General features: G+C 41.6%; 1 protein-coding gene across 1 annotated transcript in view; it reads left to right on the top strand.

Moving 5' to 3' along the window:
• LOC126416837 (uncharacterized) overlaps positions 1–25,853 on the top strand; it is a 92,902-nt gene that overhangs the window by 11,191 nt on the left and 55,858 nt on the right. The window contains exon 3 of the mRNA XM_050084719.1: positions 1,192–1,275. Coding sequence (XP_049940676.1) covers positions 1,192–1,275 — 84 coding nt within the window. The remainder of the gene's footprint in view (positions 1–1,191; positions 1,276–25,853) is intronic.

The raw sequence follows: 25,853 nt of genomic DNA, 5'->3' as shown, positions 1-25,853 counted from the left end.
TACCACATAACTACCTAACTCCATCCAATCATTCCTCTGAAGTTCCAAAGGTACCGATCGACCGCCTCGTCATCGTCAGACGATAGACGTCACTGTATGGAGGAGCATGTGGTTAGCATACTGCTCTTCTGGATCGTGATCAGATACAAAATACCGGCCGCAATGATGTCACTGATGGATGGATAGATTTGTTGATCACTTGAGCGAAGTGGGATGTGCTAGTCACTCAACAGTTCACAATAGTCGTCATTCTAAAACTTGAGTATGATGCCCTTAGAAAAAGCCTTTAGCATGTCAGAGTCGTATATTCTCTGACCTCCAGGGTAGCCTCACACTGTGTCTCTCGCTGTGTTCCCTGCAGGGCTCCTTTGTTGCATTATGCTGGCCCTTTCCCCTGGATCCCACTGGCCCTAGATCCTCTCTTGCGTGTTATTACCACAATATATCCGGACTTGTCGCATTAGGTAAGCTAATGTTGATAATCGAACCTGAATGCTGTTTAAACAATTCTGACAATAGTATTGAAGCCCATTAAACTTAACACTGATCCCAGACATGGACAGTTGATTCTAACCATTTATCATTCCGGTAAATTGGGTGTGGTCTTTGTTAACACTGAGCAAATAACTATGTGAGATGCTTGAGAAAGGTAACATCCCTCTCCATTTGAAAAGAATTATGGTGAAAAATATTCTAGGGGCAGAGGCGCACTAAATATGCTGCCAACGCTATCGACTGGTTGAAGACGACATTGCAGACCATCTGGTTGCCCAACCAGTTACCTGCTGACCGTGTTTAATATGAGACTGACCAAAGGAAATGTACAGTGTAGTCAGAGAACAGAGGAACAGGAACTGTTAGCAAAATTTGTTACAGTCCCATTTACTTTATTTGCAGACAAAGAACGTGGAGGAGCTCGTAATAAAAAGACTATGGCTCAAGAAGTTACATTGTAGGCCTGTGTCATTCCAGTTCAACTCATAATAAGTAGGATAATGGTAGTGAATGTCGGATGAACAGATTTCTAGCTGATATTACAGATAGGGAATACTCACTATCACTGCCTCTAAGCCAAAAATTCGAGATAAATGTAAGAATTTGTAACACATGTATATGTAAAGAACTAGTGCTATCTCTGAATTACCAAGCATGTTCTACGACTAATCACACTAATAAGTTCTTTTCCAGCAGGAGCGTCAGTTCACTTTGGACGCCTTTTTTGAGGAGATTCTGCAGAAGCGGCTGCAGGAAGAGAAAGAAGCCCCTTCTGTTTCGGTGAGTGTAAATTGCAACAGTAGTAGGAATAGTAGCATTTGGTTTCAAAGTGAATTTTTCGTTTTCTCATTACATGATAACTTACTCTTGAAGATGTTACTAGTTACTGGTCTGCTTCCGGGTGTTAGGCCGAATTGTTGTGTTCATTTTGTGCACAATACTTCAACGGACGTCCCAGCCATCAACTTCATGTGCTGCGAACTTTGCGGTAATGTACTCTCTGCTTGACTCATATCAGTCAGGAAACGTCTCACGATCTGAAGAAAATGGCTCGGTCACTTGTTGACATGTTGACCGTAAAGCAGGAACAACAACACGGCATAACCTCAGAAGCACATCATTAACCAGTCGTACACAGAAAATGTTAAAGATAATGGGATATTAGTTACTTGTTAGTATTAATAGTATCTGAGATGTGAAATGAGTTGTGTTAGTTGGATACTAAATTGAATTACTATATTCTTAATTTCGATACCTGAACCGTGCTAATTTGTGGTATATGTTACAATTCGTTACACTTTTATATGACAGGAACTAGCACAAATTGTGAATCACTTCACATGTTAGATAACATGAAAGTAATAAGATCTTTTCCAACAGGAGCGTCAGTTTACACTGGACGCCTTTTTCGTGGAGTTGCTGCAGAGACGGCTGCAGGAGGAGGATTAAGGCGGTGCTGTTACGGTGAGTGGTACTTCGGTCTGTGTAAAGGACAACAGATTTTGGTTTCTAAGTGTATTTCTCGTTTCATGATCACATGGTAGCTCCCTTCAGAAGGGGAATCTTCAAGATATTATTCGAGTATAGAGTTTTACGATTTTTAATATAACTGAAATGGTGTCAGTTTAGATGTATCACCATGGCTACAAAATTTTTTGGTCGACCCATAAACTTTCTCGGTACCCATAGTCTCCTCTTCTTTTATACCAATTGTGAACTCTGATCAGATACAAATCCTTTCGCGGCATACGTATCTTTTAGCTCTAGTATTGGTAGGATATACTTAAACTCAAGAATCAATGGTACATACAATACCGTTGAATACACTTTCAGATGAGGGAGAGCTTTTCAGGAAACGTTCTCCTATGTCCCCTCCCGCTCATAACAGTTATCAATTTCTCAGCGCAGTTTCAGCTTCAGCCTCCCACGATTATACTTGGTATTTTAATCCCATTTCTTATGCTGCATGATCGTTTATTTTTCTGTCCCGTATTTATCCTTAAAGCTCTCCGAATTTGAACTGAACATTCACACAACCTGTTTTAAGAAACTCTACTATTTTGGTATGGATGGATTTAGCAACAGTCACAATTCTCTCCGTTCCTTAATGAATATAGTTCAGGTGAGGATAATACATGTGTCTGCGTGAGATATCGACTAACTCACAAATATTCTGATCCTTGTAACAACTATCTACCATCATGATGCAATAATTTAGTAGATCATTTCACCACAATAGATAACACTCCGGGAGGCGTAAATAGGCAAACATTCACTGTCGGTAATTTTCATATTTGCGATAATTAGTATTCTAGGGTTCATGAGTTGGCGCGATAGAAACATCCCTTCTATGGATACAGAAAATGACCATTTATTAACATGTGGTCCTACGATAATTTAGCACTTTCCTTTGCAGATGTTATATCAACTCACCATAATAGGGCGACGTTTATAATTTTGTAATTTATATTTGTCGGCAGATCACTCCGGTGTCCTCCGCGCCCACCTAGGAGGTCTGTACATCACACCGCGCAGCTCTTGAGAGCCGCCATGCCAGATGCTGAATGTGTTGACGCGTGGCCACCAACGCGACGTCTGGAGAAGACCGTCTGGCTGCTAAAATGTGCGACCGCGGTACCGCGGCCAATACCACCTGAAACCACAGTTACCAATCGAATAAACCTTTGGATTGATGATATAACAAGTCTCGTTATTTGTTTTATTTGCAACAGGCGGCGTTGTGGTAATGTAGACGGCTCGCATTGTGGTTGACTGTGGTTCATATTCTCTTCCGACCAACAAGATCTACATTTCGGTGGTTCCTCTTAGTAGATTAATGGAAACAAATGGAAGGTTCTCCGGAATAAAACTCGTTCGAGTCTGTCCCCGATGCGAGCTGCATCTGTCATTACCTCTCCGTCGATGGAAATGGAAGAAACTGTTTTGTGCAACATTAACATTTGCCAACTACGTTTAACAGAAATATCATTGACACTAAGTATAATTCTAAAAAGAGTAGGAAAATCAATGACATTAATGATAACACTCAAAAGGCTAGAGTGACTGCAAAATCACTGCTCCTAAGGACAACAAAGTAGTCTCCATAATCCCGACATCTACTATTCAACACAGTGAGTCACAAGTAATATGGCCCTACACACGCAGGAACTAAAAGGTAATCAACATTTGAAGCCCTCAGCATACATTCTCACTCATTAACGACTGTCTATATTTTAACATAGGAACTACACTGATCAGCTACAACATTACGACCATCTACCTAACAGCCGGTATGTCCACCTGTGGCACGGTTATCAACGTGGACATGTGGCAGGAATACAGTGAAGCCTTGGTAGGTCAGTGGACGGATCTGGCATCACATCTGCACACACAAGTCACCTAAATCCGTAAATTCCGGAGAGGTGTGCCATGAGCTCTGACGCCACATGCCCAGATGTCTTGGATCGGGTTTAGATGTGTCGAGACGGGCGAGCCAACACATCAACTGGAAATCGGGACTGTGTTCATCGAACCGCTCAACACACTCCATTCCATCACGCTCTTGCCCTTGGGATATACAACATGCATCGTGCGTTTGACTGACTAGCAGTCATTCCTCGCCATGTATCGCTGCTATCGCCCGAACGGATTTATATCGACAGTAGATCGGTGGCCATAACATTCTGGCTTATCTGTGTATCTGTTTATGAAGTAGTAGGTATGTAAACAAACTCAGATGCTGCTTATAACAGAAGCATGGCGAGTGTCTTTGCATGGGACACATAAATCAAAGCACGCTTAGTGTAATCAAACTGATGTTGCAATTCACTGAACTGCATTGGCAAACAACAATTGATTAGCATGTGGATGTAACCTCAAACGAGTAAACAAAGAAATTAATGGTGCCTTAAGGTCGACTGAAGATTCAGAGAGAGTTCATCACCGCTGCTATTTATACTTTGGCCCTTATGCACTATGATTTGTTATGACGTTAAAATTTACTTTCGGGGCTAATGTTGCAGAGGAAAATGCTGTTGCAGAAGGCACGTTTTTATTTCATTTTTTATTTATTTCACCAAAACTAAAGAAGAGTCGTTTGGGAGATTTATGGGGGTACGACATGAGCCAGATGCGCAGCACATAAGTCTGGATCACCTTGACGCTAGGATTTTGTCACAGTCTAAAGTATTACGCAATGTTCATGGCTGTACAGTCAACTTGAACCGGAAGAAAATGACACAGTAATGCTGTCTCAAAAATAATGATATAGTTTGATAATATTTGGGGAATTTTAACGTACTTCGTTAGATAACAATGATAAGTTACTTACTTTACATGTTTCTAAGGACTTTTGTGTGAAATAATAACGCAGTCACAAAAGAAGCAAAAGTGATAAAGAGAATGTTTGTTGCATAGTAAATATGACGAAATCAGGATGTGTGACTTAAACCCAGTAATGATTTCATGATAACATTGTTAATATTTGGACCATATTTATCAGTTGCAGTTTACATTATGCATAAATAAAAACTGATTAGAAATATGTTGTATATTATAGACTTCTGAAATGCCTAGTACCTTTAGGCGAAAAAGTTTGGTACACACATGGAAAATCAGTAGTAAAAGAAGGAGTATTTTCTAGTCTCTATGATAAAGCACAATGTAGTTCATAGTAGCTGCTAACAGTGGAAAGAATACATAAAAAATGGAAATGGCAGGTAACAACTCATGGCCTACAGCACAAAAGACTAGGATAAGGTGACATAAAATAAAATTAATAGGTAGTTCGGTACTGCACTTGATAGTTTTCAGATATGGAAGCAAAATACGGTGAAACAAATAATTTTTCTTTTTAAGATGTCTCGGTGTTATGCAGTACGATAATGGAATAGTAATGTGAATTGTATTCGTCACAGTTTTCTAAACAACTTTCAGAATGTTCTTGGTGAAATTGTGCTTAACGTCTGCCAGACCGGAATACCTTTTTTTCCAGAATAATGTGTTAGCAAAAGCGTGTACTGCTAAATACAAGCATACATCGTCTCCAACTCCACACACTTTTATTCTACCTTGAAGAGCACTGTCACTTGCACATTTCAATAACTCTCTTCCAAATAGTTTCGAAAAAGTTGGTACACACCTCCTGAATTTGTTTATTCTTGTGATTTCGTTCAGTAGATTGCTAGTATGTACCATTTTAACGTATTTTCTAAATATATTGCCACCACAACAAATAAGCTGATGCATTTTAGCTTATTCTTCATTCGATACAACTTACATTTAATAAACCCCACTAGAAACATGTGTGGGCTACATGATATTCAGGTCCGGTAGGAATAAAACTTCACCAATCCCCCCTGTTTGCTAACATTACATGGGAGTAGACGAACCTATCGGGAGGACTCTGATCTGTTACTTCAAAAGTGGAAACTGGTGACGTTAAAAAAACACAGCGCACGAAGCCGTAGAATTTAAAGGTACTGGACGACCCATTTGTTAAATGGATGGACGAAAATAGGTATCTCATATTCCGAAGATGTAAGAGTTAGCTAAATTTGTGAACGGTTGATTTACATTAACTGAAGGATAATGAAACGAAATAAAAATGAAATCTGAAGAAAACTTAAGCGAAAGTTTAAATTCTATGAGAGTGTTACTACGGCCATTTGAATGTGCAGTGAAGTATCTGAAATAAAACCAAAGTTATGGTTCACCCATGAGTGGGGAATAACACAAGGCAAATCGATAAATCTCCTGAATGTAATTACTAATTAGTGAAAGTTTTTGAACATCTGTGTTGCCGGTGTAGTTATTTATATAACGATACTTTACCCTTTTTGTGGTGTTTCAGGTGAATTCGACACAAAGTTGTTAGATGGCAGCTGTCAGAACTCGTTATATAAGAACGCTCCAGTACAGCTTGAGATCCTTTCTTCGTTGGATTTATAAACTCAAATACGGTCTTAGTTTCAGAAAGGCTGCACTAATTTGTATTATTTTACTAGAATCTGGAAAGGTCCCATGTAACGAATACTGTTGCAATTTTACTTAACAACACTATGTACGCGCAGTAAGTTATTATTCGTTAACTAGGTCATATACAACTACAATAATTTCCAAATCAGTTGCAGCTTGGAGCACTCCTCCTCTGCGATTGTCGGATACTCTGTAGCTATATCTCAGAGAAACTGTGAGCGTCTCACAAGGAAACTTTTGGCCTCCTAAGCCAAACTGTGAAAACAAAGCTACTGCATTTTGTAAAATTCACAACAATCACATAACACATAACACTGCAAAAATCAAAGTAATCGCCAACAGTAATTGTACTTAAATAACTTTCTGTAACAGTGACTAGTAGCATGTTTTCTTTAACCCAGGAAGGGACCCAAATAATACCCTGATGTATCGTCAGTTGACGTCTAACGAACTACGTGTTTTTCCTGATCGTACTAGTTTCGTACATTTCGTAGAATAGTCCTTTAATTAAAACGGGAAATAAACGATGGTCGTTTTTTAAAGAGTTCCACACACGGCTCCCAGTGACAATCCACAAAATTCCCATAAGAAGTCTAAATGACATTCCACAGTATACACTCTCGTAAGTAACTCAGCCCATGTAAGAGTAGTCCAAGTCGACAATGCTCTGGTTTCATCCTGCTCATATGTAGAACACCTACAACAGGTTTCACTACTACAAGATATTCTGTTATCTTCGCTCTAAACAGAACCAAACTAATCAACATGGGTGCCTTGGCAGTAGCGCACTCGATAAAATCGCCTGCAGGAAATTACAGAATGTAGAGAACTTATGCTTGCCTACTACTGTATAACGGGAATGCTTACATCTTGGGCAAAACTTGTGTTGTTATGTCGTTACACCACCACATCACATCGCTCGAGCGTTTAACCGATGCATTTACTTCACCCGTCCAATAACTGTCAGCCTGCAACGTAAAAACGCATTACGTGATTTCATGTGGAGGTGACAGCCGGCGCTGTGTGCGCCCCGCCCCTCCTAAGACCAAACAGGGTCGAACTCTCGCGGGCGGGGGTACGGCACTGTGTCTCAAGTATGGTGAATTATTGGGGAAGACGAGAGCCTTCGATATCACCCGTCCACTTTGATAAATAACATCATCACTAGCCTCAAGATGAAACACAACTTTGATTTAAAATTGGCGATTAGGACGTCATATTCAACAGTTCCTATAAAACCAAAATATAAAAATCAATTCAGAAACTTAAAAATTCGAAATAATAAATATTGAGCCTGAAGGGGAATCTGAGGAGTTATATTCTCAAGTAAAAGCCACAGATCCCCAAAAATGCTAGCGTATACAAAACAAAACAACCGGAAGAATACGATGAAGAATAGCTTGCAGAGGTCTGCATCGAAAATGCAAAAGTAAAGCATCAAATTAGATAAATTCAACTGGTATCGAAGATATCACTCTATAAATATAAACTAACTTAAAAGCCAGACACCAATACAGAAAACAAAAAGAAATATCAGTAAAGAAAGCGAAAAAGTAATACCAGTACAGGTAGCAAATATCGCGAAAGTTAACGAATTATGGTAACAACAACGAATACTCCAATACCGATACAGAAAGGTTTAAATTGCGAGATGGACAAAATGCAGTAACATGTGTTCACCAATGCAGCTCAACAGAAAATTGCAAAATCCCTGAAACTACTCGTAAATACTTTTTGTGTGAGTTGTTACGCGCTAATCTGGATCTGGCGAATTCATTCTGTAGGTAACCCAACTCAACTAGTTCTGCTACATCTTTGTACATTGCTTTCAATTACTAACATCACTTTCTTCACACTTTACGTTAGAATAACCAGTCTTCATTTACCATAACCTTCTGAAGACATTCGTTTTTCTTTATTGTCGATCTATCAGCGTTCCTTATTTCAGTAATATTACTATTAGTATTCGCTAAGTTATTAATTTCATTACATTACAGGTTGGCTCATCTTTGAAAAAAATATGTGCCGAAGTTAACATTAGTTGTAATCACTGTGTACTCACGATACCAAGACAACCAAAGATAACGTTTAAACTCTAGTTGATTAGGAGCGTAAGCGGAGAACACCTAAACGCATCTTTCTCTTAAGTATCTAAACTGGTTGATCCAGTAACAGGCTCATTCCACCAAAATTTGCACTACTATGTATATATCCAATATAGACTACAAACACAGCATAAGGTGACAATACAAACGTCCCTAACGAAAACAAACCAACGCTCCGCACACGTGTGACGTCACCCGCCACAACACCAATACGTCACAGTTCAAGCCCGACAGGTGATATCGTAGTTTCAGGTCGAGACAATTACTGTTTTGTCACATCGTATACTCCTAGCTCACTCATTTGTTACATAGTTTAATTCTTAATTTCTTTGCGTGTTTTTGGTACTTGCATTGTTTAATTCATAAATTTCGGGCGTATTATAGTATTTGAGAGTTGTAGCATCGCGTTTTAGTACCTGAATAGTGTAAATTCGCGTAGTCGTTTGTCTACTGTTTTGTTTTGAACGGCCAGTGTCGGTTGGTCGCAGTCAGTGTGCTCCCTGCCGCCGTTGGATAAGCAGCTGCAGCAGCAAGTCGTATACTCCTAGCTCACTCATTTGTTACATAGTTTAATTCTTAATTTCTTTGCGTGTTTTTGGTACTTGCATTGTTTAATTCATAAATTTCGGGCGTATTATAGTATTTGAGAGTTGTAGCATCGCGTTTTAGTACCTGAATAGTGTAAATTCGCGTAGTCGTTTGTCTACTGTTTTGTTTTGAACGGCCAGTGTCGGTTGGTCGCAGTCAGTGTGCTCCCTGCCGCCGTTGGATAAGCAGCTGCAGCAGCAATTCGTATACTCCTAGCTCACTCATTTGTTACATAGTTTAATTCTTAATTTCTTTGCGTGTTTTTGGTTCTTGCATTGTTTAATTCATAAATTTCGGGCGTATTATAGTATTTGAGAGTGTAGCATCGTGTTTTAGTACCTGAATAGTGTAATTTCGCTTAGTCTCCTTCCGCCGCCGAGCAGTGTCAGCAGTGCGCAAGTAGCAGCATTACTGCATTTACTATGCAATCTTGTATTTTAATAACCGTTTAAATTTTGTCGATTTGTTTGCGCTCTCTGTAGATTAGTTCAGACGTTCTTAGCAAAACAGTTTTTAGCATGGATAGGGACTGCAACTGCTGTGTTCGGATGCAGGCTGAGTTGGCATCCCTTCGCTCCCAGCTTCAGGCAGTGTTGGCTTCAGTCACACAGCTTGAGGCTGTTGCTAATGGGCATCACTGTGGGGGTCGGGATGGGGGTTTGTCGGGGACGGCCAGCTCGTCCCACGCATCCCCTGATCGGACTACGACTGTGGTTGCCCGGGATACTGCCCGCATTGAGGCTGACCCCTCACCTGTGGTAGAGTGGGAGGTCGTTTCAAGGTGTGGCAGGGGGCGAAAGACATTCCGGAGGGCTGAACGGAAAGCCTCTCCAGTTTGTCTGACGAACCGGTTTCAGGCTCTGTCTCAGGCTGATGCTGATCTTCGGCCTGACATGGCTGCTTGTCCTGTTCCAGAGGTTGCCCCTCAGTCTGCAAGATCCGGGCAGTCGCAGAGGGTGGGCTTACTGGTAGTTGGGAGCTCCAACGTCAGGCGCGTAATGGGGCCCCTTAGGGAAATGGCAGCAAGAGAGGGGAAGAAAACCAATGTGCACTCCGTGTGCATACCGGGGGGAGTCATTCCAGATGTGGAAAGGGTCCTTCCGGATGCCATGAAGGGTACAGGGTGCACCCATCTGCAGGTGGTCGCTCATGTCGGCACCAATGATGTGTGTCGCTATGGATCGGAGGAAATCCTCTCTGGCTTCCGGCGGCTATCTGATTTGGTGAAGACTGCCAGTCTCGCTAGCGGGATGAAAGCAGAGCTCACCATCTGGCAGCATCGTCGACAGGACTGACTGCGGACCTTTGGTACAGAGCCGAGTGGAGGGTCTGAATCAGAGGCTGAGACGGTTCTGCGACCGTGTGGGCTGCAGATTCCTCGACTTGCGCCATAGGGTGGTGGGGTTTCGGGTTCCGCTGGATAGGTCAGGAGTCCCCTATACGCAACAAGCGGCTACACGGGTAGCAGGGGTTGTGTGGCGTGGGCTGGGCGGTTTTTTAGGTTAGATGGCCTTGGGCAAGTACAGAAAGGGCAACAGCCTCAACGGGTGCGGGGCAAAGTCAGGACATGCGGGGACCAAGCAGCAATCGGTATTGTAATTGTCAACTGTCGAAGCTGCGTTGGTAAAGTACCGGAACTTCAAGCGCTGATAGAAAGCACCGAAGCTGAAATCGTTATAGGTACAGAAAGCTGGCTTAAGCCAGAGATAAATTCTGCCGAAATTTTTACAAAGGTACAGACGGTGTTTAGAAAGGATAGATTGCATGCAACCGGTGGTGGAGTGTTCATCGCTGTTAGTAGTAGTTTATCCTGTAGTGAAGTAGAAGTGGATAATTCCTGTGAATTATTATGGGTGGAGGTTACACTAAACAACCGAACTCGGTTAATAATTGGCTCCTTTTACCGACCTCCCGACTCAGCAGCATTAGTGGCAGAACAACTGAGAGAAAATTTGGAATACATTTCACATAAATTTTCTCAGCATGTTATAGTCTTAGGTGGAGATTTCAATTTACCAGATATAGACTGGGACACTCAGATGTTTAGGACGGGTGGTAGGGACAGAGCATCGAGTGACATTATACTGAGTGCACTATCCGAAAATTACCTCGAGCAATTAAACAGAGAACCGACTCGTGGAGATAACATATTGGACCTACTGATAACAAACAGACCCGAACTTTTCGAATCTGTGTGTACAGAACAGGGAATCAGTGATCATAAGGCCGTTGCAGCATCCCTGAATATGGAAGTTAATAGGAATATAAAAAAAGGGAGGAAGGTTTATCTGTTTAGCAAGAGTAATAGAAGGCAGATTTCAGACTACCTAACAGATCAAAACGAAAATTTCTGTTCCGACACTGACAATGTTGAGTGTTTATGGAAAAAGTTCAAGGCAATCGTAAAATGCGTTTTAGACAGGTACGTGCCGAGTAAAACTGTGAGGGACGGGAAAAACCCACCGTGGTACAACAACAAAGTTAGGAAACTACTGCGAAAGCAAAGAGAGCTCCACTCCAAGTTTAAACGCAGCCAAAACCTCTCAGACAAACAGAAGCTAAACGATGTCAAAGTTAGCGTAAGGAGGGCTATGCGTGAAGCGTTCATTGAATTCGAAAGTAAAATTCTATGTACCGACTTGACAGAAAATCCTAGGAAGTTCTGGTCTTACGTTAAATCAGTAAGTGGCTCGAAACAGCACATCCAGACACTACGGGATGATGATGGCATTGAAACAGAGGATGACACGCGTAAAGCTGAAATACTAAACACCTTTTTCCAAAGCTGTTTCACAGAGGAAGACCGCACTGCAGTTCCTTCTCTAAATCCTCGCACAAACGAAAAAATGGCTGACATCGAAATAAGTGTCCAAGGAATAGAAAAGCAACTGGAATCACTCAATAGAGGAAAGTCCACTGGACCTGACGGGATACCAATTCGATTCTACACAGAGTACGCGAAAGAACTTGCCCCCCTTCTAACAGCCGTGTACCGCAAGTCTCTTGAGGAACGGAGGGTTCCAAATGATTGGAAAAGAGCACAGATAGTCCCAGTCTTCAAGAAGGGTCGTCGAGCAGATGCGCAAAACTATAGACCTGTATCTCTTACGTCGATCTCTTGTAGAATTTTAGAACATGTTTTTTGCTCGCGTATCATGTCATTTCTGGAAACCCAGAATCTACTATGTAGGAATCAACATGGATTCCGGAAACAGCGATCGTGTGAGACCCAACTCGCCTTATTTGTTCATGAGACCCAGAAAATATTAGATACAGGCTCCCAGGTAGATGCTATTTTTCTTGACTTCCGGAAGGCGTTCGATACAGTTCCGCACTGTCGCCTGATAAACAAAGTAAGAGCCTACGGAATATCAGACCAGCTGTGTGGCTGGATTGAAGAGTTTTTAGCAAACAGAACACAGCACGTTGTTATCAATGGAGAGACGTCTACAGACGTTAAAGTAACCTCTGGCGTGCCACAGGGGAGTGTTATGGGACCATTGCTTTTCACAATATATATAAATGACTTAGTAGATAGTGTCGGAAGTTCCATGCGGCTTTTCGCGGATGATGCTGTAGTATACAGAGAAGTTGCTGCATTAAAAAATTGTAGCGAAATACAGGAAGATCTGCAGCGGATAGGCACTTGGTGCAGGGAGTGGCAACTGACCCTTAACATAGACAAATGTAATGTATTGCGAATACATAGAAAGAAGGATCCTTTATTGTATGATTATATGATAGCGGAACAAACACTGGTAGCAGTTACTTCTGTAAAATATCTGGGAGTATGCGTACGGGACGATTTGAAGTGGAATGATCATATAAAATTAATTGTTGGTAAGGCGGGTACCAGGTTGAGATTCATTGGGAGAGTGCTTAGAAAATGTAGTCCATCAACAAAGGAGGTGGCTTACAAAACACTCGTTCGACCTATACTTGAGTATTGCTCATCAGTGTGGGATCCGTACCAGGTCGGGTTGACGGAGGAGATAGAGAAGATCCAAAGAAGAGCGGCGCGTTTCGTCACTGGGTTATTTGGTAACCGTGATAGCGTTACGGAGATGTTTAGCAAACTCAAAAGTGGCAGACTCTGCAAGAGAGGCGCTCTGCATCGCGGTGTAGCTTGCTCGCCAGGTTTCGAGAGGGTGCGTTTCTGGATGAGGTATCGAATATATTGCTTCCCCCTACTTATACTTCCCGAGGAGATCACGAATGTAAAATTAGAGAGATTAGAGCGCGCACGGAGGCTTTCCGGCAGTCGTTCTTCCCGCGAACCATACGCGACTGGAACAGGAAAGGGAGGTAATGACAGTGGCACGTAAAGTGCCCTCCGCCACACACCGTTGGGTGGCTTGCGGAGTATCAATGTAGATGTAGATGTAGATCACTTGCATTCTGTCTTTCCCAAGTGAGTTTATTTTACTCGTTAAATTAACACCATAGTACTGCAGTTCTGCACTGCAGTGACTGACGATGATTGTATCGTGCCGACAGAATGTTGTCTGCTGAAACAACCATCAGCCTCTGCAGTTGATACACTTTTCCGTTTCATCCTGTTGGCGGTAGATATCTCCATGCTTGTAATACGGGAGGCATCTGATGAGGAATATATGTCCCTCCGAGACGCATGCAGTTTTGCCGTTCCCATAGTTTTCGCTTTGGGTGTATGTTGTCGGAAGGCTCTATACCAATAAACTCGTTCCTCTATTCACCGCACAACACTAAGATCTGAATTTTGTTGCTTTTGTGCAAAATTCTGCCGGCTGAGGTGTCCGAGCGGTTCTATTAGCTACAGTCTGGATCCGCGCTACCGCTATGGTCGCAGGTTCGAATCCTGCCTCGGGCATGGATGTGTGTTCTAGGGGACTGATGACCGCAGAAGTTAAGTCTCATAGTGATCAGAGATTTTTTTTTTTTTTTTTTTTTTGCAAAATGCTGCTGTTTTTGAAACGATCCCTGGTATTGCCAACTTACTAACAAGTGAATAATCCAAGAAGCAATAGCTCAAATTAACTTCTTCAGTCTAACATTAATGCCCACTTTCAGTCGCACCAGATCCTTACTACCACGCAGAGCTATGAGAACTTACATGTGGTGAGCCATGGGATACGTTTACTGTACGCAAATTTCTAGTACCTTTACAACAGAAATCACACACAGGAATACACGCAGCCGAAGAATGGAGTACTGGTCATAGCTCCACTTTGAACAGCAACTTCTCGTAGTTAGTTGGCCAACGAAAGGCCTAAGCGGCTGGAAAAAAGGGCAGGTCAACCGCGTTTTCAACAAACACACATGGTTATTGGTTTATATCACTGACTCCGTTCGGTTCTGGAAATGTGGAACATGTTTTATGATCACACATTACGACCTTCTTCGAGATCGATGAAGATTTTCTACAAAAATCATTACGGATTGCACAAACAGACATCCAGAGTCATTCAGTTCAATATCATCGTCAATAAGAGATAGAGCAGAAGAGAACGAGACCCAGGTTAATGCTGTTTTCCTTCACTTCGCCCTGTCGCACTCTCGTTTAGTGAACAAAGTCGTCTTGTGGCAAGTGTATCCGACAGAAATTTCGTGGTTTGTAAAGTTCTGTCAAACGATGGGATCACCTGGGCTCAGAGCTATGCAAGTATATATCTTCTGTCTGTCGTGCCATGGATTTACTTTGCTTATTTCTATTACAGCTATGTATGGAGCCGAATCAGGAGCTTATTACCAGCAGTCCGTTACGTTCTTCCTATATTAGATCGTAATGCTGTTCCGATTAAGTGATCATGGTTACATGATTGTAATACATTGTAATGCTTCAATAAGGAAACGAGTATTTGTTGTGAGTATATCTTGACGTCCAGACAGCCATTGAACCTATTTGTTGCCGAGAATATACTGCAAATGTATTTCGTGTATTGTATAACGGCTCTAGACGCTGCAGTTCGAGTATCTTCGGACATGGATGCGTGCATGTCCGAAGGAACTTTGCATCGTAATTGGGGATTACACAAGCACTGCAGTATCGCATTTATCCGCCGGCACCGAGCAGCTGACTTTCAAGGAAAATGCCTCCTCTGTATGGGAATATTCGAGGGTCAGTCAATGATAAAAGAGACAGATTGTTCTGGAGAAAAAAAAAACATTTATTTTTACAAAACAATACTTTTCCTACATTTCAACATAATACCTTTGAACATTTATGCACTTATTCCAACGGGCTACAAGGTTTTTTATTCCGGCTGCAAAGAACTCTTTATCTTGATGTTTGAACCAATTTCCGACAAAATTTTTCACGTCCTCGTTGTCTTGCAACATCTTCCCACGTAATGCCTCCTTCAGTGCACTAAACAAATGGGAATCAATAGGTGCTAAATGAGGACTGTAAGGCAGTACTTCCCAGCCCATTTTGTCGATGGTTTCACGGGCTAGATGAGCAATATGAGGACTTGCATTGTCTTGCTGGAGAATCACACCTCTCCTCTCAGATCCACGACGTCTCTCTCTCATGGCTGGCTTCATCTTGTTTAAAAGCAAATAGGAGAAATAATGGCAGTTCATTCTACGCTGCTCTTCGTGATAATCACAAGAAACTTGGCCTTCAGCATTCCAAAACAACGTCAACATGACTTCTCCTGCAGATGCTTGGCTTTGAATTTTTTCTTAACTCCTGAGTTGGTGTGCTTCGACTCGATGCTTTGTCTTTTTGATTGTGGCTCATAAACGTTTGCTGAAGAAGTGCTCACCTTTTCTTTCATAGCGTTCCTTTAGCTCTGTGCACACTCTCAACCTAGTTTCCTAGTGTAGCCGTGTCTACTCCTTTGGGACCCATTTTGCACATGTTTTGCGGTACTTCGGCTCGTTACAGATAATGTTATGAATTGTGTCAGCACTAACTTGAACCTTATCAACTATCATTTCCCGGTCACATGGGCGGTCGGCACGAATAATTTCATCAATTCGACTTTCAAGTGAGGGAGTGGAAACTGAAACAGGTCGGCCAGAACGGTGTTGGTCTGTCACTGAGACGAGAAAATTTTTGAACTGCTCTACACACTTGCAAAATTTTTATCGATTTATACAACGCTCATCATAAACTTAAGACAGTCTACAGTCTATATTCTCTGGCTTCTCGCCTTCAGCAAGAAAGAAAACGAATAACAGAACGTTGTTCAACTTATGTAGACGTTTGAAGCGGACTCGCCATCTTGAGATGTATTTTTGGCGTTAAAAACAAAATAATTTTTATACATCAGCTGATCTGGACGCATCCTAGTGATACCAACTCCTAGCCACGAAAGTATCAAACTTGCCCTACTAACAGTTTTTACCCAAAGCATTTTATCTCTTTAATTACTGACTAAACCTCGTACATATTGGACGTACGTGTACAGGATTTAGACATGTGGCTTACGATCTATCGTAGTTCGGGCCTGGCCATGAGTTCTGCTCGGATAGTCAAACGATAAGGTGACCGCTCGCGATAAGCCGGAAATCCGGTTTTGAGATCCGGTCAGGCAGAGGCTTTCACTGTCGTCATTCTATTATACAGCTGATGGTTGTCCATATTCGCAACTGCGAATAAATTCCTTGCATTTCATAACGGCCGTAGTCGTCGAAGTGCCTGTTCCTTAGGACTTGCATGCATGTCTGAGGGAATTTTTCACTGTAATTCGGAATAACATAGCCACTGTAGTATCGTGTTTATCCGCCGACACCGGGCAAGCGAGTTTAAAGTAAAATGTGTCCAACGAACGCCATTATACATAATGGATGTCCGAGGACAGGATGTGGACACATGGCTAACGACATGCGGAATATTGTTTTTGTATGTCCACGCTATTGGCAGGAGGTCTCTGGGAAGACGGCCGTTTACTATTGCGAAAAAATAAAACACCTACAGCCGTCCTTATGATTTTATTTTATTTTGTTACAACCAGTTTCAGCGCTTCAATGCGCCATCTTCAGGCTGTTGTTGATGTGGTATGGGTTGATGTGATCCTTATATATATCACATCAGTTGCCAGCATAACTGGATACTCATAATAAATTAGACTAATATGCAGAGATTCAAAAAGTTAAAGTAATTTGTAAGCATTGCTTTTTCGAGTAGCAGTTTATAGTTTTCCTTCATGGGAAATGTTTAGGAAAAGGGTTAAGTCTATTTGCTTCCTTTCTTCTTTTTATTAAGACCTGCAAAATAAAGTTATTTTTGGAAACAATAGCATTTTATGGTACTTTTGTCTTAATACTTGTGGAATAATAAAATGCACAATGTCCAGTCCACAGCATGTTGATACAATATAACGAACCTTCCTTTAAGCTAATTCATCTGGGAAGAAAAGTTTATAAACAAATCTCTCGTATATCCACTAATGTAGAGACACCCTCGATTCTATCATTAGCTGCATGTACACCAGTGTTTGGCCACTTTCCATCAGAATTTACAGTTAATGCAGACATCCCGCATTGCCCTTTCATGTTCAGTTATTTTCACATTTCTTATGTATGCCTATGCAATAATTAATAAAGATTTTGTACAAGAATATTTCTTTTCTTGTCCTACCACACGACTTGGTTTCTTTGGTGTCCAACGATGATTTAGATTCACTCTCACTACCAAAAGTATCTACAAAGTATTTGCAGGATCACTTCTTCCTCGTCTTCCAAATATATCCAGAGATACTTATGTCAGTAAAATACTATCAGTCAAGGTCACCTCTTATATGCACTGAAACACATGGATTATGGTAGACGTGGGGTGTGTTACAATTACAGTACAGTAAATCACAGGAGAGGGTATTGACTCAGCTATCTGAAATACAGCTTTATGCTTACTGATTATTGCAAAATTTGACTTCATAACCACAGAGCAAAGGCGATATACATTTTTACCAGTCAGAAGTGTTGATAACATAGAATACTGATAAACTGCGGCTGTCACTACTTCTTATATGCTTAAAAGATTCAAGATGTATGTCCCATATAGGAATAATGTTTGACGAACTGTTTTATCCCATTGGAAACCCCTAGTCCGATTACACTGTTGTGAGTGCGTGTGCATGTTGCAGGTACCCCAGACCCTATCCTGAACCTAATACAAGATAACTGGGAAACAACTCCACACTTAACGTCCGTGATGGTCTGATAACTTTTTTCAGGCTGCTCCTGGCCACTTGATAGTTTTGCAACTGTGATGTACTTCTAGCCACGCGTCTCATATATTTACCACAAATGCAAAAAAATTTTGAGTTTACTTCATGCAGTGCATTGACACGAAACGTGCGGCCCATCACGACATCTCTTTTGCGGTTCTGTTTTACTAATATCTGCTAGCTGACGTACGCTGTTAAATAGTTACCCTCCTTCAATTTTTCATATTCAGTGACGTAAAGGAACTCTTTTTGTTTTCCTACATTGTGTCGTAAACACCGCTTGCTTTCTCGTCTGTTGGTCACTGTAATCTGGACTAATATACCAGGTGTAGAGGTAAATTCAATAATTCTTTCCATGAAAATCGTTAGCGAACTCCAGAACAACTCGAAAAGCAGTTTTTTCTTCTGGAGCTGCCACAATTTGTGTCCATGGCAGTAAAGCATTGAAAATCGTTAAAACTATGAGAATGCATTATTTTAACTGATGTAGGATGAAACTTTAGTAATAACGTCATAGTACGTCTCGGCTTTGAATTCATCATTCCCATTAGCTACAAGCGACAGGTTGCTGTGGTCCGATATATTCGTTGAACTGAGAGCGAGCGTGCCAAGGGCCGGATATATCCGTCATGCCCACTTAAAAGACTAAACCTTTTACATCGTATTTATTTCAGTAATTTAATTTATGCAGCAGTTTTTACTGAAACTGAAAATACTCGTGGAATCCTAAGCTCGTACCAGTTATCTTCATTTTCCATTTTCCATCATTCTACTGACTGGTTTGTGGCGGCTCACCGCGATTTCTTCTCTTGTACCAATCTCTTCATCTCAGAGAAATATATTCGGCACATATTCTCAATTATTTGTTGCATTAGCACCATGGAATTTGTTTCCTTATGTCTCGAAACGTGTCCTACCATTCTGTACCCTCTTTTTGTCAGTGTTTTCCTTATGTTCCTTTCTTCCTCTATTTTGCGGAGAAAAAGAAACGCACAGTATATCTGCTTAAAAAGCTGATAAAAATGCACTAACCTTTTGAAGAGACAGTCTTCACCAATTCCGATCTGATCATGTAAGTATAGAAAATGTGGGGAATGTTTTCAAAGAGATAGTATCGACAGCAATTGAGAGATATATACCACATAAAATAAAAAGTGATGGTACTGATCCTCCATGGTACACAAAATGGGTCAGATCGTTATTGCAGAAGCAACGAAAAAAGCATGCCAAATTTAAAAGAACACAAAATCCCCAAGATTGGCAAAGTTTTACAGAAGTTCGAAATATGGCGCCTACTTCAATGCGAGATGCTTTTAATAGTTTCCACAACGAAATTATGTCTCGAAATCTGGCAGAAAACGCAAAGAGATTCTGGTCATACATAAAGAACACCAGTGCCAAGACGCAATTAATACCTTCACTGCGCGATAACAACGGTGAAGTCACTGATGATAGTGCCACTAAAGCAGAGTTAATAAATACGGTTTTCCGAAACTCCTTCACCAAAGAAGACGAAGTAAATATTCCTGACTTCCAATCAAGAGCAACTGACAAGATGAGAAACACAGAAGTAGATATCCTCGGTGAAACAAAGCAGCTTAAATCACTTAATAAAGGCAAGCCCTTCGGTCCAGATTGTATTCCAGTCAGGTTCCTCTCAGAGTATGCTTATAAAATAGCACCATATGTAGCAATTATATACAACCACTCGCTCACAGGAAGATCCGTACCTAAAGACTGGAAAATTCCTCAAGTCACACCAATACCCAAAAAGGGAAGTAGGAGTAATCCGCTGAATTACAGGCATATACCACTAACGTCGATTTGGAGTAGGGGTTTGGAACATATACTGTATTCGAACATTATGAAGTACCTCGAAGAAAACGATTTATTGACACATAGTCAGCACGGATTCAGAAAATATCGTTCTTGTGAAACACTACTAGCTCTTTACACTCATGAAGTAATAAGTGCTATCGATAGGGGATGTCAATTGGTTCCATACTTTTAGATTTCCAGAAGGCTTTCGACACCGTTCCTCACAAGCGTCTTCTAACCGAACTGCTTGCATACGGAGTATCGCCTCAGTTGTGCGCCTGAATTCGTGATTTCCTGTCAGAAAGGTCACTGTTCGTAGTAATAGACGGAAAGTCATCGAGTAAAACAGAAGTAATATCCGGCGATCCACAAGGAAGTGTTATCGGACCTCTATTGCTTCTGATCTATATTAGCCGCATAGGAGACAATTTGAGTAGCCCACTTAGACTGTTTGCTGTTGATGTTGTTATTTACCTCTTGTAAAGTTATCAGATGATTAAAGCGACTTGCAAAATGATTTAGGTAAGATATCTGTATGGTGCGATAAGTGACCCTGAATAAAGAAAAGTGTGAAGTTATTCACATGTGTACTGAAAGAAATCAGCTAAATTTCGATTACGCTATAAGTCACACGAATCTGAAGTTTGTAAATTCAACTAAATACTTAGGGCCTGCAATTACAAATAACCTAAATTGGACCGATCACATAGATAATATTATGGGTAGAGCAAACCAAAGACTGCGATTCATTGGCAGAGCACGTGGAAGGTGCAAAAGGTGTACTGAAGAGATTGCTTACATCACGCTTGCCCGCCATATTCTGGAGTATTGCTGTGCGGTGTGGCATCCGCATCAAGTGGGACTGATGGATGACATCGGAAAAGTACAAAGAAGGGCAGCTCGTTTTGTATTATCGCGGAATAGGGGAGATAGTGTCACAGACATGATACGTGAATTGGGATGGCAATCATTAAAACAAATGCGTTCATCGTTGCGACGGGATCTCCTCATGAAATTTCGATCACCAGTTTTCTGCACCGATTGCGAAAACATTCTGTTGGCACTAACTTACATAGGGACAAATGATCATGACGATAAAACAAGAGAAATCAGGGCTCGCACAGAGAAATTGAAGTGCTCGTTTTTCCCGTGTGCCGCTCGGGAGTGGAATGGTGTAGAGACAGCCTGAAGGTAGTTCACTGAACCCTCTGCCGAGCACTTTATTGTGAGTAGCAGAGTAATCCCGTAGATGTAGATGTAGATGTGTATTTCCTCGTTCCTTTTCAGTCCACCTACTTTCCAACATTCTTCTATCGCACACGTCGCGAACACTTGGATTCTCTTCGTTTTCGGTTTCCTCACAGGAAATAATTCACTTCTGTACCATGCGATGCTACAAACGTACATCCTCATTCATTTCGTACTCAACTTACGACATACGTTTGTCACCAGTTGATTTCTTTTGTCCAGGAACGCCTCCTTTTCCTGTGCTACTCTGCTTTATATGTCCTTCGTGCCTCGTCCAAGACGGGTTGATGGGTTGTTTTGCTTCCAAGATAACAAAGTTCCTTAACTTCGTGTACTTCTTGATCCCAAGTTGTGATGTTTTCTCGTTGTTCTGTTTCTCTTCTACTTCTAATTATTTTCGTCTCTCTTCAGTTTACTCTCAGTACCTATTCTGTACTCATAACAGTATTCATTTCATTCAATAGATCCTGTATTTCATTTCAACCAACGATAGCAATGGCACCAGCGAATCGTATCAGTGGTAATTTCTTACTGTGAATTTTGAGCACACTTTGGAAACTTTCTTCCATTTCCGTCATGGGTTCTACGATGTAGACAGTGAGTAGTATGGGCGAAAGACAGCATCACCTCCCTTACACCACTTTTAATTGAAGCATTTCGTTATGTCTCCTCCCTTCTTACCATAGAACTACTTAAACCCAACTAACCTAAGGTCATCACACACACCCATGCGCGAGGCAGGATTCGAACCTGCGACATAAGCGGTCGCGCGGTTCCAGACTGAAGCGCCTAGAACCACGAGGCCACATCGGCCGGCCATCGCTGTTACACGTCATTGGATTCGTCTCGATAGCCACTATCAGATAATAAGTACCAAACTATGGCATCCCATGTAAAGAAACAAAGTTGACCTTCTTATCTCTGACGCGACCACATCTAGCATCAAAAAATCAACGTCATACTATGGCCCCCGTTGTCCTATACATCTTTTGTCCCACAGTCATCTCAGCTACCATCATACTTTCGGAGTTCTTCTAGGTGTCAATAATTAGTGACTCACCCTGTATATCTCCAAAAATGAAGAACTAAGGATGTGGTGTCACGGAATTGGGGTGTTTTCCTTGGTTATGGTGTGCTCCAATTGTTGCAATTATTAAGCTTTAAACCCTGAAGAATAACACATTTTACAGCATAATGTACTGTCTACAGTAGGGAAACATATGGAGACCATGATTGTTTATGTAAGGATGACAAAAAACCATGTCATAAAGCAGCGTCTGTGAGGCAATGATTTGTGGACAACAACGGATAGGGTGGGGAGAAGTCTGCTAAGGCTTGAGGTGACCTTTTAGTATGAGAGGTAAGAGGACTGTATCGTCGTTTTGTGACTGTACATGGGTATACGATGGCTTAGAATTTCCTTTTAGTGTGATGTAGGGTAACTTGCTCTAAATGTAAAGAGATATATCTTAATGCAGATGAAAGGGAAAAAAAACCAACACTGTAATTTTCGTATACACAGTCAAGGGGATTAATTTCTAGGCGTAAAGTTGTAAAGGGATATGAAGTGAAACGAGCACATAACAGTAGCAGGAGTGGCTTCAGCTGACTGGGAGAGTCTTAGGAAAGTGTAGTTCATCTACAAAGAGGACTGTATATAGAACAGTAGTGCGACAAATTCCTGAGTACTGCCCGAGTATTTTGGATCCCCACTACGGCGGAGTAAAGAAAAATAGAGGTTTGCAGACAGTATGTGTTTCCTGTTTGCTGCTTCGTCTGCCGCATTTTCACATTTCCTTCTTTCATCAAATGAGTCAAGTATCTCCTGTCTTTCTACAATGACTTGTCTTTTTAGGCATTTTATATAACGTCCTAGACCGAGCGGGGTGGCGCAGTGGTTAGACACTGGACTCGCATTCGGGAGGACGACGGTTCAATCCCGCGTCCGGCCATCCTGATTTAGGTTTTCCGTGATTTCCCTAAATCACTCCAGGCAAATGCCGGGATGGTTCCTCTGAAAGGGCACGGCCGACTTCCTTCCCAATCCTTCCCTAATCCGGTGAGACCGATTACCACGCAGTCTGGTCTCCTTCCCCAAACCAACCAACCAACCAATATAACGTCCTAGAAATTCATTGGCCAGCGCCATGTTCCACTTATAACCAATAACTCATTCGGATGCGATTGAAAGACGAGTTAAATCCAGACATCAAAGTAAATCCAGACCTCAAAGTGCACTATCGCTATCGTTTCTGGTTTCGGTTCCTGCTGAAGAATGGGCAGTTAGTCATACACAGAAGTTCACGCACCTCTGGCTTGTCACGGCGTTCCGCCTGTATGGGTCACACCCTATCCGGCACAAAAAGTCCTGGTCTGCCTACAACCCACGCAACTGCTCTGCACCAGAAAACAAGAAAACAGTTCTGCAGTTGTTCCACTAGGCGTCTCTAGCAGTAACACTAACGAGTACAACAATCGAAAACAGTAAAGTGCAGTGAAAATCAGGTACTCCTATGAAATACAAATAAGTATTTCTAATATTTCTAGTCCTACTAAAATGATTTTCAATTATACACATACAAATCTGATAATAATTTAGATGTGAATGTCTTATTAAGTAGTTTGGAGGCTCCCAGTGTGTTACAGGTTGCTCTAAGACATATTTTCAGAGGTGGGCATCAGAAAGGAAAATCTATTACGTCTCCTACACCAGAATTCTTTTGAGAGTAAATAACATATGCATTGAGTTTAAATAATTATGTGGCCTCCTTCGACAGGCGTTTAAGAGAATAAAAGTACCATTCGACACTGAGCATTAATACGTGGATTTTATATAAGGGTTTGGACGCTTTATTTTTCAACCAGGCCTTCTTTCTCCGAAGGGCTTTGTTGGCAATCGAAACACGTAAAAGGATAAACATAGTACAGATAAATGCTGCTCGATGTAAATTGACAATGACTGAAATATGAAAACTAGCTGACCAACTGAGTGTTAATATGTTTTGTTTGCAAGAACCATACTGTAGGAAGAATGAGCTCCCACATTTTCGTGCGGATATAGTAACAGGTACTGACCACGATGAGGGAATGACTGCCACGGTCGTTACAAATGGAAATACAGTGTGACCCAAGGTGGCAACGCTGTTGGACAAGCACAGGGTCACAATAGAAGTGAAGGACTGCAGACAAAGTGGGTTGTAGTAAGTATGCCTTACTCTCACTCTGACTCGTGGAGTCAGAGCAGTTTCTCTATATAGACAAGTTGCGTGTCTCCTTGCGACAACAGATGCATAATCATTTCTGTGGCACAGTAGGCAAACTGACGAACGAGGGGATGTACTAATGGAAGCAATACAGGAACTACAGCTCATTATTTTAAATCTGGAAGACCAGCCGAGCACTTTCGAACAATAAGCCGGTGTAGTTACTAACATAGATGTCACTATAGCAAACCGCATGTCAGCAGCTAAAATTAATAGTTGACAAGTGCTCCAGTACCTAACATACAGTGGCCATAATACAATTATCGTTGAAGAGGGAAATGACAATAATACAGAAGACAAGCTGAGGAAAACAGAATTGAGTTAGGCATCACTAAATCTGATTGAGATGGCTTAGTTGTCTACCTCTGTGTATTTAGAATGGAATCGCTTCCGGTTCATGTAGATTTGGGTGCTCAATTACTAACTGAACTCTTGCAAAGAGTACAGGACATTTATATTCCTAGGAAAAAGGCAAACAATCAGACTACGATCCCTTAGAGCCTTGAACTTTCCACTCTGAGGTGAAGGGTACGATCGAGAAGAAGAACGAACATACTCTAGGGCAATCGGAGTGCAGTAGTAGGCTCCATGAATACAGGGCTATTAAGACGCGCTTCAAAACTTTGCTTCAGGAAACTGAAGGAATACACCTGCAATTTGACATATGCCGAAGACTGAATAAATTGTTGACTGAAAAGGTTAAGGGAACTACTATCACGTCCGCAATTCGTAAGCTCAATGACGACTGGACGGAGAGAGTCACCAGAATATCTGCTAACTGCCCTGCCTCCTGACGATAACACAGACGCTGAGATACACGCACAACTTATAAATGCAGTAAATAACAAATATGACAATCAGATGTTGGTGATATGGTCTGGTCAACAAGAAATTGCTGTCGCAATTAAGAAGCTCAAAACTGCAAACGCACCTGGTCTGGATGGCGTATACTCTGAAGCCGTGCCGATGGTAGGTCCACAGATAGTGCTAGATTTAACAGCATTCCTATACGAGGCTTTACGAATAGGTAGGATCCGGGAAATATGGAAACCAGCTAAACCAGTAATTAACGAAAAAGGAACGATAAAAAAGCGGCATCACTGAAAAGCTATGGACCTGTTTGCTTATTAAACGTCTTGACCAAAGTTCAGCAACGTCTGCTCTGTGAACGGTTGCAGGCGCGCAGAGAGCTCTTGCGTCTCAAC

Source organism: Schistocerca serialis, chromosome 8 (genome assembly GCF_023864345.2).
Source record: "Schistocerca serialis cubense isolate TAMUIC-IGC-003099 chromosome 8, iqSchSeri2.2, whole genome shotgun sequence".
Lineage (NCBI taxonomy): Eukaryota > Metazoa > Arthropoda > Insecta > Orthoptera > Acrididae > Schistocerca > Schistocerca serialis.
The sequence above is the reverse complement of the archived record's forward strand: the minus strand, read 5'-3'. Positions and strand labels throughout refer to the sequence as shown.